Source organism: Myiozetetes cayanensis, unplaced genomic scaffold (assembly GCF_022539395.1).
Source record: "Myiozetetes cayanensis isolate MyiCay16 unplaced genomic scaffold, myiCay2020 scf13, whole genome shotgun sequence".
In the NCBI taxonomy this organism is placed as follows: Eukaryota; Metazoa; Chordata; class Aves; order Passeriformes; family Tyrannidae; genus Myiozetetes; species Myiozetetes cayanensis.
The window spans coordinates 14,257,077-14,277,579 of record NW_026086937.1 but is presented as its reverse complement, the minus strand read 5'-3'; the positions used below and the strand labels follow the sequence as shown (position 1 = coordinate 14,277,579).

General features: G+C 41.1%; 1 protein-coding gene across 2 annotated transcripts in view; it reads right to left on the bottom strand.

Moving 5' to 3' along the window:
- DIS3L2 (DIS3 like 3'-5' exoribonuclease 2) overlaps nt 1-20,503 on the bottom strand; it is a 183,218-nt gene that overhangs the window by 140,436 nt on the left and 22,279 nt on the right. For both annotated transcript variants that reach the window (XM_050307968.1, XM_050307969.1), the window contains exons 5-6: nt 18,964-19,017; nt 14,747-14,848 (exon numbers count right to left, since the gene is read on the bottom strand). In XM_050307968.1, the coding sequence (XP_050163925.1) occupies nt 14,747-14,848; nt 18,964-19,017 (156 nt within the window). The remainder of the gene's footprint in view (nt 1-14,746; nt 14,849-18,963; nt 19,018-20,503) is intronic.

Below are 20,503 nucleotides of genomic sequence, written 5' to 3'. Positions count from 1 at the left end.
GAGTTTATGTTTATCTTGTTCAGAAAGAAAAAATTAGCCCTTTCATATACACATACTTTTAAGATAACAGGATTTTCTTCAGAGCTTCAAGTTAGGCACTGAAGTACTTTGTTATGATTAGTTTTATCACACTGAATCCAAATGCTCTGGATTATTAATCAACTTTTCTGACAGGTCTCCAATGATGAAACATGCCATACAGCTAACACTGACTCACCATTCATCTGAGCTGATAAAACAGAAAAGGAAGATGGGCAAATTCTCAGAGTCTACCCACGCAGCCCACATCTTTAGGAAACCCCTTCCACTTGCTTTCTCCCCAGTGTGTTTGTTGGCTTTGATATGGCAAACTTCCCACCTGCTTGCTGCCATTCTGCCCATCAATGAAAGCTACCCCATGGAAGTCTGTTAGTACACAAAGCATCTACATTGTCTCAGCAGCTAAGGACATGTGAAAAGCAAGTTAATGCCCTCTCAAGTAAAACATTAAGTCCTCCACTTCCTTGTTCCTTAAAACCTTCTTCAATTCCCTGCCTTGTTTTGAAATATCTGTTGACTCTTCAAGCTAATTTGCTGGTTTCCCATGAACCCTGCTACACTCTGCTGTTAACAACATTATCAGAAAAAGAAGCCACTTCACACAGCAGTTTGTCCTCGGGCTGCTGGGGATTCAAACTGAAATTCCACTCCTCCTCCATTTGGGACCAAAGATGCCACTTCCACCTCCACAGTTTGGCTTCGCTGGGCCCTGGCACTGAGGGATGGAGGATGTGCAGAGAGAAAGTAAATGAATGAGGTCACATAGGGGTAGAGACCAGCCATGTGAAGGGTTGAAGTGTGCACACACTCTGCCACTTCAGTCTACCCATCCACACCCACAGATCACGGAATAAAGTACTTTGTAACTCCTAGTGCCATAATTACACAGCACTGTGAGAAGTCAAATGACACCAGGACGTTGCACTTTAGGCACTGGGAGTAACTGCAATTCTTGCTTAAGCAATTCTAACAAGCTAGGGAATACTTGCTCCATCCCAGCAACACTCCCCTGCACACACTGGCTTTTACAGTCCCTGATCCAAAACAAATTAAAAGGGATACAAGGTATGCAAAAATCATCCGGTGATAAGCGCTCACTCGCAGTGAAACAATTGAACGGAAGGATTTGTCTCGTTAAACACACAAAAGGTTATCAATATCCTACCAGTTCACACCGTGTCTTCCAGCTCCAGGGAGGGACCGGTTCCCACCCTTTAACAATGTACCTGTGCTGCCAGCCGTGGGCAGACACGGCCAGTCACCTCCACCAAAGACATCCTTCCTCTGAGGAGCACAGTCAAACCACCCCAGAGAGGCTTCTGCAGAACAAAGGTATCTGCAATGCAAACTTCACACCGAGTACATGATCAAACCTGCTTCCTTCTAAAACATTAACAGGACTCCACCAAAATAAAACTCAGCAAGTTCTCAGTTTTTAACTACTAATTTTCCTTCTAATTTGATCACACTGTAAAGTTGTCTTAAAGCCTCTGAGAAGTTATTTTACTGCACTTTGCATGGTCCTAGGAGTAAAATTAAAATGTTCTACCTAAGCTCTACAATATGTATGGTTTTCATAATTTCTTAACAGAATATTGCTTTATTGGCCTAACACAGTTCTAGACCCCAAATTTATCAAACTCTTAGTCTAGTCTTGTTAAAAATAAAGCCAATACTTTAAAAGCTGGATGAAAACCAGTTTCACTTCTCACACCATTCAACTGCATGCCTCTTATTTTATCCTCTCATCACGACTTTATGAGCTGTTCCCACCAAATTACACTTCAAATGACACTGAAGAAAGACATGAATTTGTAATTGAAAGGTGCAACTCACACAATTAATAGCTTCAAACCTGCCAATCGTATACAACAATGAGCCAGGATCAGTGAGCCCTAAAAGCACTGAGACCTGACCTAAAAGAAAAACAGAAAGCTGCTGTGGGGCTTTGAATTTAGGGGGTCAAGACAAATTAATATACAAATCAGTCTTATTACAGACACTGTTCTCATCTGTACAAATATTTCACAGCAAGTCATATAAAACATGGATGTTGCAACAGAGGTACTGTGAAATGAGCATGCTACAGCCTTCCGAATACAAAAAGTAATCTTTGTTTTCTTTAATGATAAAAAACTGAACTTTTAGTAGTGTAAGTTACTCCAGCATACTAGCTCATAACCTTGCAGGCTACAGTTCATGTAACAATGTACTACCTGGGAATTTAAACCACTCTTGGTTCTTTGGAACCATGAAAAATTGCCACACAAATACGAAAGTACTCTTGACCTCCACAGGGAGTGGCTCATTCCCATCTAACATGCCAACAACCACTCAGGCTGAAGTTTCCCCATCACTGGCCTAACACGCTCATCTATCATATAAACATTGTCACGTGTACTTGTATGAGTTACTGGATCCTAAAGGTCCTCACTTCTAATGAATATTACCTTTTTCAAAGCAACTCCCGAAAGTTTAAACACATCCTAATGACTCTTGAGTATTTCCCTTTTTTTCTCCCCTCGTAGCCAAGTGAAAGCACATTTGTCAGGATTTCATCCTGGAGTCATCAACTGCAAAGTTTCATCATAAGAGAAAATTCTTCAGCTAAGTCCTTCCACAGATACAATATAATGAAATTAAATCACTTCAATGCTCAGCATTCTACTGTCATTTGAGAAGAATCACTGAATAGACTTACCAAATTTTGTCCATAAAACATCGACTTCAAAACAAATCTCTTCCGTCAGTTTTCTGCCCCAAACAAGTGTTACTGTCAACCTGCACTCAGTTCTCTAATCTTGTAACACAGAAAGGTTGACTAACCTCAGGTCTAAGTATGGTGTTTACTTAAGCATAAATATCCTGTAATGTGTAATGCATTAAGGCATTATTTCAACCTCCTTCAGTGAAAATTTTAGAAAACCATCTCTGTCTCTTTGTATTCACTTTCATCTATCAATGGCACATGAACTGGGATTCTCTGCTGTCAGCTCATTTATTCTGTATTTACTTCTGCAGAATGAGAATATCAGAACGACTGCACTGGAAAAAATCTGACAGTTGTTGGGTAAAATTTTTTTCACAACAATGGATCAAAGATAATTAATGCTTGGGCATATTTTTATTGTGAAGAAAAGGTTATCTATACCAAGTAAAGAAATAGAGCAAGCTTCCCCTGGCATATTTTGATGGAGAGCAGAGGTTTTGCTAAGCCCACATCACTTTTCATTTCAGAGTTGAGGAGATGCAACACAGGCAGGAAGACATTTGTTCTGACCAACCCCAAAAACAGACTTGAAAAATTTTAAAAGGTGGTAGCAACTAATAAAGAAGCACCTGTGGCAAATTTAAAATATGTTGATGTTTTTCATTACTTTTTTTACTAACATAGTCATATCATGACCAGTGCATCCAGCTATGGATTCAGCTGGAAAAACACTTTACACTAGAAATGGTCAACAGAATTTAAACAAAGAGCATTTCCTGTGGTTTCTTGCTAGCCAGGACATAGAAATCGTGCTACACCCTCCTCACATCTGCAAAGGGGAAAAGGTTTCTTTAATAGGCACAAGGGCACAGAGCTGCTGCTCATTAGAGGTAAGTATTTCCTCTCATCCCAGCCCCTCACTTCACCCAAGCAACATGGATCAACCTGTGCCACCAGCTACTTTCATGTAAGAATTTAAGGCTGAGGCACAGTGCAGGCCATGGCATTGGGGCCAGGAGGAAGGGTAGGAGGGAGCACACCCAGCCCGCTGAGCAGCAGAGGTGTTGAGGCAAGTCGATGAAGACAAAAGGATCCGGATGCCAAATATCCGAAGGAAGAGTATTTGACAAACACTTACTGCTTTCTGAAGTCATTGATCCTGAGCTGGTGAAACCACAGTGTTTAATCAGAGGGTGATGTGCCAGTGTTGGGAGCTCTATTTCCTAATACCACAAAACCCTGCACAAAGAGTTGTGTATATTTGTTGTCTGTCATTTGGTACAATGCCCTTCCCTCGAGCGCTGGTCCTCAGAATGCATTAGACATTGTTAGGGGAGATTAATTTAACTGCAGATTATTTTTTGATTATTTTTTTTTTTCTTTCACAAAGCACTTAACAGAAATCAGTGCTTGGGAACTGGAGCTCTGAAGCACAGTCTATCTGTTTATTTATGATCATAGCAACTAATTGCTCAAAGACAAGCCTTACACCCCAGGACCATTCCCATGTCACTGAAGTTGGCTGCTGCAGTGACGTGCCACTCATTCCCAAAAAAACATTGTTGTTAACTTGTTTAAGTGGCTTTGCTGGTACAGAGGGAGGACAGCTGGATAACTGACCACTGGATAATGCTGACTCCTTCAATGACAAAGAGACAATGGCGGGAAAAATAAAAAATCAATTTTGACATGTGGTAGTGGTTTTGTTAGCAAAAAGTCTGTCCAAGGTCTCAGTCAGCTCATAGGAAATTACTGTGTAGCTGGAGACACTGCCCTGACAAGGCCAGCCTTCCCCTCCCAGCTTTTCCTTTACTTGACAGCAACAGCTGCCACCACACCTATTCTTCGGGCTCCGTTATATCTCAGCACTGATAGGAGTCACCCCATGGGAAAGCAGGATGGTGGGACTGATGTCAGGTACCATGAAGAACATTTTCCTTTTTTACTTTAAAAACTTTTGAACCTTACAGAAGAGGAGCCATCCGCTTCCATGCCTTTTTTTTCCCCCTACAAACGAATTTTAACAATGCATATCCTGCCAGGAAATGTTACCATGCATTAGTGATAAAGCATTACATAAAAAGGTAAATTAAGTTTCCAAGACACAAATCTGAGCTGATAAACATATTACATCCACAGTTCAACAACTGTGCACAGAAGAAAAAGAATAAACTGGTTTAGAGAAAGCCTCAGGAATATGGGGGGGAAACAGGAAGAGTAGATAAAATAATGCCATGCTGTCAAAACACAGCTCGGACACACAGCTATGAAATTGAACCAGATTAAAATAATGGCCATCCATTAACCTTGGGTATGTCTACATGGTACAACACAGACCAGAAGAGGAGCTCAGGCACCAGACGTCTTGCCAGCACAGCACTCACTCATGGCATCAGCTCCCTTGTTCAGCTGGATAAATAAAGTAGAGCCAGATGAGCCATTTATCCTCACCCAGCTCCTCAGCACAGGAGGCAGTAACTCTGCTCCCAGCCGGGTGACACAGCTGGGCACAGTCACTAGAAAGGATCGCCGGTACTTTCCCTCTGGATGCTGCTCTAATATGGAGATACTGCAAGAAATTAGCCAGGAGGTCATATGCTGCCTTCTAACACCAGCACACCAATTGTACATTTAAGGGACAGCTGCAAGAAAGGCTGAAGGGAAAGGCATTGGAAAGCCCTGCAGCTGCAGGGCTGCTCTGCCACGGGCACGAGCCTAAAGGTCAGGAGACGGTACTTGCTTAGAAAGAGACTCCTTTTCACACAGGCAGCAAGCTGTTCCCAAGGCAGTCGGGCTGTGCAGGGCACAGAACTTGTCAGACACTACTGGGCTCTGCCCAGATTTGTCCTGGATGCGACCCTTTAGAGAGGATGCTTGTCACTGGACCAGCTCTCATCCTCACACTGAAGGAAGAAAAGCTACAAGTTCAAACCCAAGCCAGACCATCACAGTAGTTGTAGTTACTGCAAAGGGCTACAGTTGTAGACCTGATCTGCACAGAACAAAAAAAAAAAAAAAAAAAAAAAAAAAAAAAAAAAAAAAACCACAAAAACAAAAAACAAAACAAAACAAAACAAAAAAAAACAAAACAAAACAACACAAACTCGGGCAATTTGGTATCAAAAGGGGTGATAAAACCTGGAGGAAATTTACTTTACTGGAAAAAAATTCAAGTAGGGCATAGAGATGAGTTACCCACTGTCCTCAAGTTTTTTACCAGACCTCCCCATAGTTTTTTACCAGACCTCACTAAACAGTCATTAGGTCAGGGAGAAAGAAAAGCTGCTGAGATAACCCTCTAACTTCACACAGCTCCTTGGGACTTTCCCCAGAAAACCTCACAAACATGATGCCATGAGGGATTTAAAGAGACAACAAAAGACGCCAGTTTCTATGGAGCTTGCCCGCAAAAGTAGCCAATGCTCATTCCAACAAGCAAGCCAAAAGAAAGGAGAAGACAAGGATGTCCTGGCAGTCAGCTAATTAGCAAAAGCATTACAGTCAGGACTTCCAAGCACCAACAAGAACTAAGCAGGATATACAACTTTGTGCAGGATTTTTTTCAGACAGAACAGAGAATGTGTCTGAGGAATTCTTCACCAGTCACTTTTTGCGACCAAAATACACAAGCACTAATTAGATCACGCCAAGTCTTCATTTTCACACTTCCAAAGCTGCTCAATTAAAAGTATGTGTTTTGGCACTGCTCTCTGTTTCAAAACAATTTAGACAAAGCTAAAAACAAAGGAATGCTTCAACCCCAGGAGGTGACACAGCTGAAGATGGATGAATCAATAGCATAGTGGAAACCTAAAAAACAACAGCAACACAGACAGACCTACTTTCATGAAAGAGATATTGTCTGATATGACAGTACACAGAAAACAAAAATAAACTAATAGAAACAGTGAGAAAGTAAGGAAGCTTTGCCTACTTCAGCAGAGTTAGTATATCCGCTCTCTGTCCTGCAGTATTTTCCTAGAGTCGTTACCAACACATTTTAAAAAGCCTCCAGGTAGTTAGGGCTGGGATAAAAACTGGAAAGTGCAGATAGAATCTAGAACCGTCAAAAACCCACACCTTATCAGTGAGCACATGCTGAGAAATGATGTCACATCCACAGCTATTGTAGTGAGGAATTTGTGGGAAAAGATAATCTGGAGGAATTTTAATTTATCTTTCAGTGTTCTGAGTAGTACCTCTTAAATAAGATACTTGATTGAAAGTATCAGTTTCAATTCTTCAAGATGCTGCAGAAATTGACACAGCTACAGGTTCCAGGGTATTGATCTGTACATTAATTAAGTGAAAGATAATACCAAGTGGCAAGCAAGAAAGAATTCCCATGTTAGCAGTGCTACAAAAACTGCTATTGATGCATACAAATCACCAGCCACCTTGCACTGCATGAAAGTGTACCAAGACCAGACTCATTCCCAGTTCTTGTGATGTGCACAGCAGTTAGGACACAACCTCAGAAATTTGAGAAGCAAATAACATCACAAAGCCACGACAGGAGGGAGTGGGAGGCCGGGAGACCTCCTCAACCTGGCTACACCTGGCCTCATCCGGAGGGAGACACAGGAACAGTGTTTGGGAGAAGGCACAACCATCCCAGCTCCCTGAAGCAGCAGCACACTGACTCAAAACCCAACTGTTAGACTTCAGACACCTTTATCTTCGATGGTTACAAATCACATTATGCCAACAACAAATTTAATGCATCCCATCCCTGATGACAAATATCCTCCTTATCTCCAAGAACTACGTGGTTATAAATGAGGTCCCATGTCTTGCCCCAAAGAACCAGTTGTAGAAAAATCCCTGTCACTCCTCCGGCTGCTGCAATTCTTCATTTACATCAATCACCTCTATTTTAGATTTCACGTCCCTCTGATTTATGGCTTTAAGAAAAATAAACACGAGTTTAGGAAATAAGGGAAAAGAGTTAATGTGCTAACCTCAGTAGCTTTGACCACATGTAAATACTGCAGCCAATTGCTGTTTCTCTGCCAGCCGATAACAAGAACAAACATGCAAATAGACATGTAGCACTTTTCCTTTTCTTCGGAACTTAGGATATGGTCCAAAACCACCTCACCTAGGGACTTGAAGATTAACAGGTTTTTAGTGTTATAGTAGTTCTATGTTTTGCCAGCTCTCAAGATAAATTAATGGTACAGTCTCCTGAAAAAAACCCAGTATGACATTCACTATACAAAGTTTAGGCCAGAAGGGACTTATATCATCAAGTGCACTTTATTTAAACTTATTCCTAATTATGTAGATCTGAAAGAAACCCAGACTACAGAAAATCTGGACAGTCTTTCAAGAAAGCATTTATAAAAAGTTAAGTGAGTTTAATGTGCGTGACATTCCAAAAATCAATCCCATCACAACAACAGGTATCCTGACTTTTATAAGGTGCAGGCTCCAAATACTCATGTGATATCACCAAATAAGTCTCCAAACTGGCAAAAAACAAACAGTTCTAAGAAATACTAATTCCACAGGAACCAAGAACTAAGAAATGCCCAAAATGATAGTGGTTATATAAGAGATTGGATTAAGAATAATCTACTGTGATGTGTGCATATTTACAGAAGACTTGGAAGAACAGAGTTTAAAACAATCACTTGAAAAAAGTTTAGTTGTTAAAGGAAACAATTTGCTGTACTAGATTATATTTATAAGACCAAGAAAAAAGAAGTGAGCAGGAGCAGGATCAGGTATTAAATGTTGGCTTGACTCCTTTTTTAAAGTAAGATCAGATGCCCCAAGAGCACTTCCTTCCATGCAAGATGAAGGCCTCTCAGCAACACACACTGAAATTTAGTGGTATCTCACACAGCCTGAAATCACCCCCATCACAAGGGGCTTATCTGCCTTTATTTCACTGGGGATATAACAACTGACAATGTGTAATGAATGATTATTTAATGCCTGATTGTTCACCTAAGAGTAACGTTTTTATCTTACTCTGCGTCTGTGCAGCCAAACCACAGCTGCAATATGACTGCCCTGGTGGGACAGGATGCAGGCAGTCAATAAAATGAAGTTTGCCTTCCTACCTAACTAAATTATTTGCCTTTTAATATCACTCTTACCCAGCACAGTAGGAGGAAGAATAAAAAGGATAATAGATTGTTCAAAAACTCTGTCCTATACCTTTGTTGCGATTTATTATTTGGGATCCTGGTTTTGGCTTTACCATCAGAGAGACAGAGGCAGGTATTGACAGGAAAGGCCCTTCTCAGGAAGGTAGGGTTGCTTGCAACATCCAAAAGCTGGTGTTTCTGCCTCCTTGTTTTACACATGGAGGGGGAGGCAAGGGCTGAATGCAGCAGTGGGTCGTGGCAATCTACACAACCCAGATCATTACAGTAATTATATCATTATACACCATAAAAAGCATGCCAGGGCTTGCTGTTAAAATTCTCTGTGTTAAGATGTCGGTTGGTTCACTTCAAGTGACATTTGATTAACAAAATGTGATAATGGCATCTGTAAGAAGAGTAGATGTAATGGCACATGTGTCTCGGTGGGCAACACTTCCTATTTTCTCAGCCTTTTTGCTATCAATTTACGCAGTCGGTTTGGAGCTAAGCAAAGCCTGGAAAAAGCCATGCCAGCTCACAGCAAAAGCCCATCAGGCCCAGCAGTGTGGAACAACATGTGGCCATCCAAAGAATGGCACAATTAGAAAGTAAGCATGTAATGAAGCTTTTCCAGATTCCACCAATTTGCAGTTTGGGGATTTGCCAAGATGGGGAGGGTTATGCATGCACATGTGTGTGACCATCAACTTACAGCCCTCACTGTAAAGCCTACAGCAAAACAAATAAAAAACCAAAACAACTACCCTTCCTCCCTACACCATCCATCAACCTTTCAGATTTGCTAGAGCCCTGCTTTTCTGGACGTCTTCCTAGCTGGCTTCTCAGGCTTCCCACTTTACTCCTGAATATCATGAATTACACTTGAACGTTTTCAGCATGCCAGAACACTTACTATTTCAATAATGACTTCTCCAGAACTTTTTTTTTTATTATTATGAATGTAATGTTTCCAAACAACATTCTTGATTCTTAGACTCCAACAGTATTGCTGTGATAACCCTCTAAGAACCCCATCTCCTCCTGAGTTACTGTTATCCTTATATTAGCTGCGAGATTTTGAGAAGAAACTGGCTCACAGAAGAATTTGGTTGAAATGAATTATTATTCAGTAGGGCAAATCCAAAGCTAGCATCCCCTCTGGACAACTAATGCTTCATAAGTTTTCACCAACAGTTGGAGGCAGCGACTTGCCAGGATATGTAGCTCTGTTCAAACTATACATGGTGATATTTGTGATGACTGCTTGAATCAAATTGTTCCTTCTCTGCATTTGTTTGTACTTATGCCAACAAGAGTCACAGCTGGGAAAAGTGAATTGCACTTTATGTCTTCTGTACAGAAAGTGTTTAAATATTTATCTCTGATGTATGGCTCAGAAGAGGCTTGAAGATCTCCTGCTGCACTGTATTGCATCTGACAGCTCAGTGTTGAACAGAACATGTGCTTTCATGAGCTATGAAGAATTACTGTTTCTATCACTTTTGGACACCTCGTGACTAAAATGCTGGACCCATTATCCCATTATCCAGCAACACACACTGTACGTAAATGAACAGTTCTACATCCTTAGCCTTAGAGACCTTCTGACAAGCTCAAAAGAACTGGCAATTGTGCAAAGAAGCACTTTAAGCTGAGAAGAAATGTTTCATGAAACAACAACAACAACAAAAGATACCACTTGCAGGCACTGAATTGCACTGCTTTCTGAGAAACTGGCAGGTTAACCTATCATTATTTTATCTACACACATAGTATATATAAGTAGAACTGGAGATCTTCCTGGCACAATGTAGCAAGCGTTAGGAGGTTAGACCCCAAAATTCTTTTGAGGAAGTTTTGGGCAGCACAAAGTCCTTGTCTGGGTACTATTTTCAGACTTAGACTCTAAAATTGCAGCCATGGCGTGCAATGCGTGAGACGGTTGTCATGAAAAACATTCCACGTTATAAACTACTACTCTAAAAGCACCAGGGATTGGGCCAGGAATCCAAGCCCCAAGTGATATCAAATGACTTATTATGCTATTTCCTTCCACCAAAGAAATTACATCTTGCAAGAAAAACCAAAACAGATACCTGAAATTAAACAAATTCTGTCTGGCAATTAAGCAGGCGGTAAAAGAGCAAAAAGAGGCTGTGAGGAAAGATGGGTTAGGTTTATCCTCTATACTGACACGCTGCTTCCCTCCTTGATGAGCCTGAGAAATATTGCTGTAATCATCATATCAACATTTTTTTTGCCTTCCAGTAATTATCCCACCGTATAATTGAAGCTTCTGAAATTGATGTAAGCACAACTCCATAAAATATAATAAGAACCCATGGGTGGAAGATAAAGCAGTGCAAATCAGTCAAGAAATAAGGCACCATTTTTCTTCTTTATCAGAATAATTGACAAGGACTGAGGTAAATCCTCTGTCACTGGCTATCTTTTATCGTGACGTTCTTCCAGAAGATAAAGGCACAGGCTCAGGGAAGCACTACGGCTTGAAGTAAGGAGACAGCTCACTGCAGTGATACTCTGACTTCATTTGCTAAGAGTAGGTTAAGTACCTGGAAAAACAGTCTAAGTCAAATACCTTACTCTGCAAAAGCTAAATATTTGAAAGTTACCATAGCACCTCAATATTCCCAAGATGTAACACAAGAGGACAGGAGAGGAACTTCTGAAATACGGCCTCCAAATGTGGTCACTGCAACGCACGCTGCTCAACCCTGGCAGCAAGCCAAGGGCCACCTTCTTCAGGAGAGCAAGATAACAGATCTCAGGGATAACAAATCCCTCTCCTTCAAGCCAGTGGTGCCACACTGAAACTGTTGGCTCTTCATCAGGACTAATAGTAAGCACAGAAATATGAACTGACAAGCTGATCATCACTGAACAGCACGCAGCTCTCCTGGCGGACAGATGAACAAACAGAGCTTTAAGACCAGACAGAATTAGCACAGGGAGGACCACAGTAGCTCATCCAAGCAATTGATGCACATGCTGGGAAGGACATGATGTTGAGAAATTCAAGCCTGATAAATTTCCCACCACTGAGCCAAGAAGTGGAGGGCTAGAGGAAGAAAATATTGCTGTCCCTCTCAAGAAAGTATTACATAAAGTATAACCACACACCCAGAGTATTTCACCATCCCCTTACTGTGGCATTTATACCTGTGTGTAAGGTATCACCACTAAAGAATCAGTGGAACACAGTTTATCTCTGAAGTAACTGCTCTCCAGTTGGTGGGGGTTTTTTCCACAGGTACCTCATCTGCAATAATCGACTCACTGGGGACAGGGTAGCTCCTAATTTGCTCAACAATTCAAGCAAACACACAGATTTCCCTATCCAAAATCCATAGTTTGTTACCAGTCACAGGTTTTCCCTCTTCCTCACCTTTTACACACATAAATTGAACTGAGGTGCCAGCTAAGTCCTGCCATTACTGAGATGCAGAACTACACTGTGACTGCAGGCAAAGGTCCATGATAGGAACTCCCTGCACTAGCAATGGGAAGATCTGCCCCCAAAGCACCCAGAGGCCATCCAGGGTGCTCGAAACTCAGAAGGCACAGACACACCGTGCCACTGAATCAACAACCTTATCTTGGGCAAGATATTGACTCACCATTAAAAAAACCCAGCTCAGTTCTCGGTGGAGCACAGGGTAATGTGTTAGGAATAGTGTGCCATAAATATAATCAGCACGCACATCACAATCCTAACAAACCAATATGTACAGAGCCTGTAAAGTCTCCTTTGAGAGCATCAGTTATACAATATATCTGATTTACATTTTTCAAAGAAGTAATAAAAGCTCTTCAGCTTGTTCCAAAGGCCCAATGGGAAGGAGAAAAACCCTCAAGACACCTATGTGGCAGCTTTGCAGCAGCATGAGACTAAACAAATGGAAAAACCCAAAATAGGCTGAGACAGTTTATCATTAATCAGTATGAATTACTTGGCAGAATGCAGTTATCTTTCAGTGCAACTTAGTGGCACCTTTCCCAAAGAACTAACACAAACATGAGTACATAGCAAGAGATTCAGGGAGCAGGGGAAAAGGGATGTCATCGCTGACTGAGTTGCTGATGGCAAGAAACAAAGAATGAGACTACATAGGGCAGCACCTGTGTGGCTGAAAAACATGACTGGCATGTTCCAGCTACTTCATTTGGCAAGGTTAAATTCACCACAGAGGAATCATAATCATATTACAAAACACTCAATTCTTCTGAATTGCCTCCTTGCAGTCAGATACCACCTCTCCGCCAGTTCTATTTATTCCAGCATTTTTGCAGGACAGGGATAACAATCTGAACCCTTTCTCTTGTATTCATAAAATATCATTCCTGTTGAACATACGAAGGTATAAGAATACAAGAGAGAGGCATTATCTTTATTTAGAGACAGATATAAATGGAAAACTACAGACAAAGCTTCCAGCTCAGGCAACCTCTATCAAGCCTACAAAGAAGTCCTTGTGCTGGCAGGTCCTGTCAAAGGATCTAAGTGTTCAAACTATTCAGTTTTTCCAACTAAATGAAACAGTTTAACACAAAAGATAATTTATGTATATGGATTTGGTGATCAAAACATATAGCTATCAACACAGTTTTAGTGAACTCTGATTTGAAGTCTTGAATAGCTATCAAAGAAATTTTGCTTTGACCCTCAAAGTTCATTCCCAGAGGTCACACAGATTGTAGATCTCTTTCCTGCATTTGCATATGGATATACCTGTGATATCTTGGATCCCACTTATGATTGCCTTTTGTATAAGATAGTTTTGCATTTACATGCATCAATAAATACTCAGGTAATTTACTCATTTTATGCATACTTAAAAGGAATAGACAAGTTCTAAAGTGATTCAAAATATCAGTTCCCTATCAGATTTAAACAAAGTAGGTGGAAGATTCAGCAAATGACCAGACCAAAGACTTTGCATTTGCAAGTCTAAAAACACCTAACTTCAAAAAAAGACAGGTAGAGAAAGTAGCTGGACTGAGTAAAAAGCACCAGGCCAGGGCAGTTCAGATCAGTCCCCACCCTGTTGGAATCACCTTTACTATAACTTTTGCCCAGAAGATAGAATAGTCTTTAAACTCTCAAAAAGAGTTCAAAAGCCATGTTTGGAAAACAATTTGTGGTAGTCCTGTTATGCTTACATGTGAAAGCCTATGTTAAAATTGCTAATTGCAGGTTACAGCTCCCAGTAACTAGAGAAAAGGAGCAAGAACTTCCCTTGTATAGCAGTGTTAAAAGATAAACCTGCAAACAAGGTCAAATTATTCAGATGTTTGAAAGGACTTCGAATTTGATCAGTGAAAATAAAAAAAAAGCCCAGAGAGACCTTAGTGAAATTCTCAGACATGAAAAGTGGTTGTCCCACATTTGCATTGCTCCAGTCATTTCACACATGCTTCATTTATGTAAAGAAGGGTATTACCACAAAATCTGGAGCTGTGACAAAATAAGCTTCCCATGGACTGAGGACCCACAAATTAGAGAGAGTTAATCATTATTAAAGCTTTGCGAACAACACTTGTCAAATACATGAGCAATTGCAAACACCTACACAGTGCTATCCAAAGCCACAGCATGAAGACAGCTAAATAAGAGATACCAAAAGTCACCTCTGTCAACTGAGCTTTGGACCAGCCTTGTCATCAGACTTCCACACAGAGATAAAGAAGGCCATTACCATGCAAAGAGTGAGGTTTCAACACTTTTAATGGATAAAGTCTTTTAATCTACAGCAGCATAAACTGCAAATAACTGATCTGTAGAAAATTCTCTGTTCTCTGTCTGAAGTCCTAAAGTTCAGTGATGAAAACAGTAATAAGCTCTCTCTCTCAAATCACAGAAAAAATGTACTGAACTGACCTTCCATTGATCCTTGGGAAGCAGTTTCACTACCACGATGTCACCATTCAGGGCTCTGTTGCGAGCAACCACTCCATCAATAAAGATATCGCGAGCTCCATCCTAGTCAGAGAGGAAGAAAAATAAGTGCCAGACCAAAACATATTAAATTACAGTTGTTATGAGGTTTAAAACACTGCCATCAAAAAAGACACACACCCTAGTGAGACAAACATCCTCCAGTTTAGCATAGGAATGAAATGGATTCACCATATGTCCTTCAACGTACAATATCTTTCAGCAAACAGAAGAAATCCTTTGTATTGATGTGCCAGTACAGTAGTTCCACACTATTTACTCAAGACAGAGCCAAGCCCTCAAGATGTGTCGTCTGCAAGCTCTGCTCTGTTCCTCTACAGTTACTCTTGGGCATGGAGAGAGTTTTCTGCAGTCACAGCTCTTGACACGTTAATTTCCCACCTCAAGCACTCAAAGCCAGTGTTCAGAACATGTTTACAGGACTGTCTCTGCAAAGTGCTCCACACAGAGCTCCTGCTGCTCTCCTGGTGAGGTGAGAAAGCAAGGACATGCAGCTCCTGGATCAACAGGTCACTCTGTGAAGGTGGCTTGGATTGGAGCTGGGGATGAAGTCTCTTGTTTTTCAAATGAGTTAACACCATATATTCTGCATTTGGCACAACTAATGTTAGAAGATATTCCAAATAATGATGATTACAGATGCCAACTGCAAGCCAGAAGATCTTTTACTGTAACAGACATGTTAGGACACCTTCTCTGAATACTCTAGGTTAACATCCTTGCACAAGAGCCTCTACTAATTGCATGCAGTTTGATTATGCACCCCAGACACGTTTGGCATTCAGTTAATCTAAATGTGGTTTGAAAGATTTTCTTCATGGGGTGAATAAAGTTTCCTGAAGACACCAACACAAAGATTTTAGCTTTTAAAGGATTGCCAGTTTTGTCTCATTTATTATTATTATTATTGACAGTGTTCTTGCTGCTTTCATTTCTGTTTTTTCCATAATTCAGTATATGAAGAATCCTATGTGTCTGCTTACAGTGCCATGAACATGTCAAACTGTGAGCTTTTAGTATCAATATGAGCAGTTAACATAGTTTCTCTAAGGAGAGTTTTTTAGCACAGTTTTGAGGTACAAGAAAAGAGGATGAGTTTCTTTAGATTAGTACTTCATTGCCTTTCAATGAAAAAACCAGCCTCACAAGAATTCAGATTCACAACTTTAGTCGCTTCTCAGATACACACTCCTGAGTCTCACATGCATGAGTAAATCCAATCAGAACTACCAGCATGCTCTGTCTCCAAGAAAAACTTCTTTTATAACCTGAAAACATGAAGTCCTAATATCACATAAGTATCTTACTCTGCTTAGATACCAAAACAATGAAAGGAAGAACCCTGCCATGATGTGAAACTAAGCCGTCCTCCAAGAGACCGAATTACTCTTAGAAAGAAAAGCAGCAGCAGCTCAACAGCTGTGTGAAAGCTGCCTCCCATGACAAGATGCAGAAAAATTGCAAAGCCTCTTGGACCAACATAATTCAAATTGGAAACTGTTCTTTTCAAAAAGCCAGATTTTTTACACATGGTCTTATTTCTCCCCACCCTTTCCCTTCAGCCTCAACTCTTTACCTAAATTCACCATATACATAAAAATAAAAAGTTCAAAGTCACTTTTTAAGGCAATTTTCTGGTTTGTTTTTTTGTTGTTTTTTTTTTTCTCTGTACCTGTAATTGCTCTGTGCTGCAGGACACAGGCTAGCATTCACAAAAATTTGTTTGTTCTAGGTTTTTTTCCTTCTCTCCTGTGTCCAAGAAAACACCAAGCAGACCTTCTCTTCCACTCTCTGTAAAGGTGCCTGATGTGTCACACCACCTAGTTAAAGCTGCATCTCCACACTCTGCAAGAGTCTTGTCTTTAATTGCAGTCAGTCACTCTCATTCCAAACTATATATACACACACACTTATATGTGTGTATGCACACCTGTTTTGCAACAAAGTTGTAATCAGAAAACTGCCATCAGTTTTGGCTCTGCCTCCAAAAAGAAACATCCCTATATCTTGAGCTACAGGCTCACGATTGCTGGGCGAGCTTACGCACTTCGAAGAACATTTGTGCATCCCACTTCTTCCTTTGCACAGCTGTCCCTTGAGATTACTAATGCAACTAAAACAGCACTGAATGTCCACAGAACACAATCACTTGCAAAGTCTCAGCTGCCCCCGGGGTGCATATACTGTATTGGCCACAACAGCTTCAGACTTCCACAGCCCCCTCCAGGGAGCGCAAGGATTTCACTGCTCTGTGGCCACTTGGGAACATCACTGGTGGTGCTCGCTATCCCTCTCTGATAAAAGGAAGATCCGCAGTACTTCCCATCTGCTCTGGAAGTGTATGTCACAAGCACAGCAGAGCTACAGTCACTCTGTCACTCATGCTCAGCAGTACCATCCTTCACATTGACAATGCCGGCATTTCAAACCACGCTGTGCAGGGAAGACACAAGATGGGAGGCAAAGATTTAAATGCTTGGGTCTGTTCCCTGGGTAGCTTTCAAGAGAAAAGCCCTGGGCCTTCCCTTCAACTCTTCATGCAACAATGAGATGAGCAAACAGAGCACATGTGCAGCAAGAAACACACTGGAACTTCTGGTGCCAGAAGGTGAACAGCTGTTGCATTTGAACTCCATGAATCCCTGGCCAAGTCATAGCTGAAGAGAAAGGGGTACAGTGCCCTAGTCAACAGCAGGAGAGAAAGGGTGATTTTTCACAGCTGCAGCTCTTGCAGCATCTGGCAATGATGGGAAGTCCAGCAGAACACCAAGTCTGCAAATCCTCCATTACGGCAAAGCATATTTTACAAAGGATGAGCTTCCCAAAGCATCTGTCTTAAAGGACTGTGCCTACACTAGCCAGAGTCATCTTCATCCAGGTGCTGACTCTGGTGGTTCTGGTATTCAGCTCCATAAAGGACAGAAAAGTAGAAAGACAGCTGAGACAACCACCTCTGCCAATCCTCCTTAATGTATGTATTCCTGCACATAAAACAGGCACAAGGCAACAGCTGGACATGAGAGGGGTGATTAGGGATAAATCCTCACATCCAATTAACTCTTGCGAGTAGCTGGATTTCTCTTTTAACCTTGCATTTTGTAATTTCAGAGAATATATTTAACAGCTGACACCACACCTACAAGGACACCTGTAAATGAAGAATCACAGTTCCTTTTACCTACACACAGAGCGCTGCCCTACTGATGTACAGAGGACTGGTCTGTACTTCTTCCTCTAGCTAATCTTAGTCTACTTCGTGCACACCCAGCCTTTCCCCACTCCTGTAACGCCAGCCTTCTCTAACAAAGAGGGCTCCAAAACAGTACCCCGAATCAACAATGTGCACTGACAATGCCATGAATTTCAAGGCTTTCAATCCAAGCCCCAAAACAATAGCGCTGTCAGCAGCAGGGACAACAACAGAATCAGTGTTTCTACTGTCTCAGGGCAGGCTCTGCCTTCTCTCCCCCACACCAGCAAAACATTTCAATATAAAACTCCCTCTCATTGACAGTAACATTTTGACCAAGTCAGTTCCAGATAAAAAGATTCGGTTGTGCCAGCTGTGAGGTCACCATCTCAACTGGAAGGCCCTGAAATTGCAAGAGCCCGTCTTTTCTGTCAAAATAAGGAAAGAAGAGAGAAGAGGTGCAAGCCAGTCCCATGTGACAGAAGCACATCCCAAGCCAACCAAGATACAGTCCATGCCAAAGCGGGCACATGAAAAGGAATCACGCATATTATTTCTGGAATGACTTTTCAAATTAGCTCATGCAGCAGATCGAAAATGGAGAGCATATTTGTTTAGGGAAGATTAACTTAAATCAGTGGAAAATCTATAAAACCTCTGCAGCCATAAACCAAGGGTTTCTGATTACGCTATCTGGTGGTCCTCAAACCTGACTTCAGCTGGCCTCTGTGGGACCCAGCAGTATCCCCAATTTCAGCACAAGAGAAGTATTTCTTTGAGGTACAAAAAAGCAGGATTTGTTTGGGAATATTTGATATAAAAGAAAAATCCAGATCGTGCTCATTTATTCCAACTCCTTCACCTCTGAGTGACCTTCTGCGCACAGCATAACTCCTACCTTAATGCACCTTTACTTATGAACTTTAAAGCATTATAAAATTACACTTACTGGAGATGGAATGAAGGCTTCATGGTACTTCTTAGGATTTATTCTCAAGGGCCCCTAAAAAAAAATAAAAGAAGGAGAAAGATTATGCCTGAATCTTATTAATTTTATATAACACCAGTTAAATTAGAGAGCTGTGGGTAATATATCTACTGTGAAACATGAGAGATACATCTAAATTTCCATTATACATTTCAAGTCTTGACAACTTTGCATCCAAGCAATTTCAAGCCAAAAGGCAGTTTCATGATAGGTTTAAGCTGATCTACTGCAGTCTGTCGTCAAAGAGATGTTGAATCATTAGTTGTTGCTGCTACTGGGTGAACCAAGGATCCAAGCCCTCCTGTTCCCTTCACACATTTTCTGCTGAGCATCCACCAACTTCACTAGCAAACAGACAATAGAAACAACTTGGTTTGCTCTGTCTTGGAAAAGGAGAATGTTGGTTTTGCTTATTTTGGAGGACATGAGGAAAGAGGAAAAGCTGAGCTTGCATGGCAGCAGGTATCAGTCTTATGGGGCTCTGGCTGCTTAGGCAGTTTCTACAAAGAGACAGCAGCAGTAACTCTGTGATAATAAAGAACATTACAAAAAAAGAATCAAAAGGCTTTTCCAAAAACAAACACTTAAAGTCTACAGGATTAAATTCTGTTTAAACGTGCTTAAAGTCAAACTATCTTAAATACATTTGAAACTCCATGTTCTATCTATTTCTGCTTTGTTATCTGCCAACTCAAAGCCCAAGTCACCTGCGACAAATTCATATCAAATTCCTCCAAAAGTAAACCAACCAGTTTTGCTGCTTGCACTCAGGTCCATCCAAGAGAAAGGCAGAGCCAACCAAGGCCTTGCAAGCTACACAGCAGTGCCATTCTCATCCCAAGAGGATTCTGGCAATTGGGATTCAGCTGACTGCAGTTCAAACTGACAGCATTTGATTCCTATAGGAATACAACTAGGTATGTGCCTTCCAACAGGCTTCTGCTCTGGGCTGAAACTTTAGAAATTTCTCCACTTGTGTATTTGAAGTAACATTGGCCAATTTATTACATGAACAGATTCCATCTGTTTGCACTTCTGTGTTAAGCAATCATAGGAACATCTCACAGGAATTGCTTCCTTAAAAATTTACTGCAGCAAATAATCTTTCTATGTAGTCTAGGAAACACTCAGACAATATGAAAATAGAGCTGATTACATGTGAAAATTTTGCTGCCTTGAAGAAGATTTTGCAGATTTATGAAGGTTTTTCACTGTTCTTATTTCCTTTTGTTTGGAAATATTATCAGTGTATATTCTTATACTCTTTAGGCATTATTTGAATACTTTGCTGCACTATCTGACTTTAGGCCTTACATAACTAGTACTAACGAGCACACGAGTCCCATGGCAGTCACAACCCAGGACAACAGTACAGAAACAAAGACGACCTGCTGGGAGCAACCCCAGGGATATTTTATGCTCAGGCAAAGCAAGAGCTGACTCGCTGTCATCAGCCTCTATTAGCACTGGTACCCACTGATGGAAAACTCTCAGTGGTTGT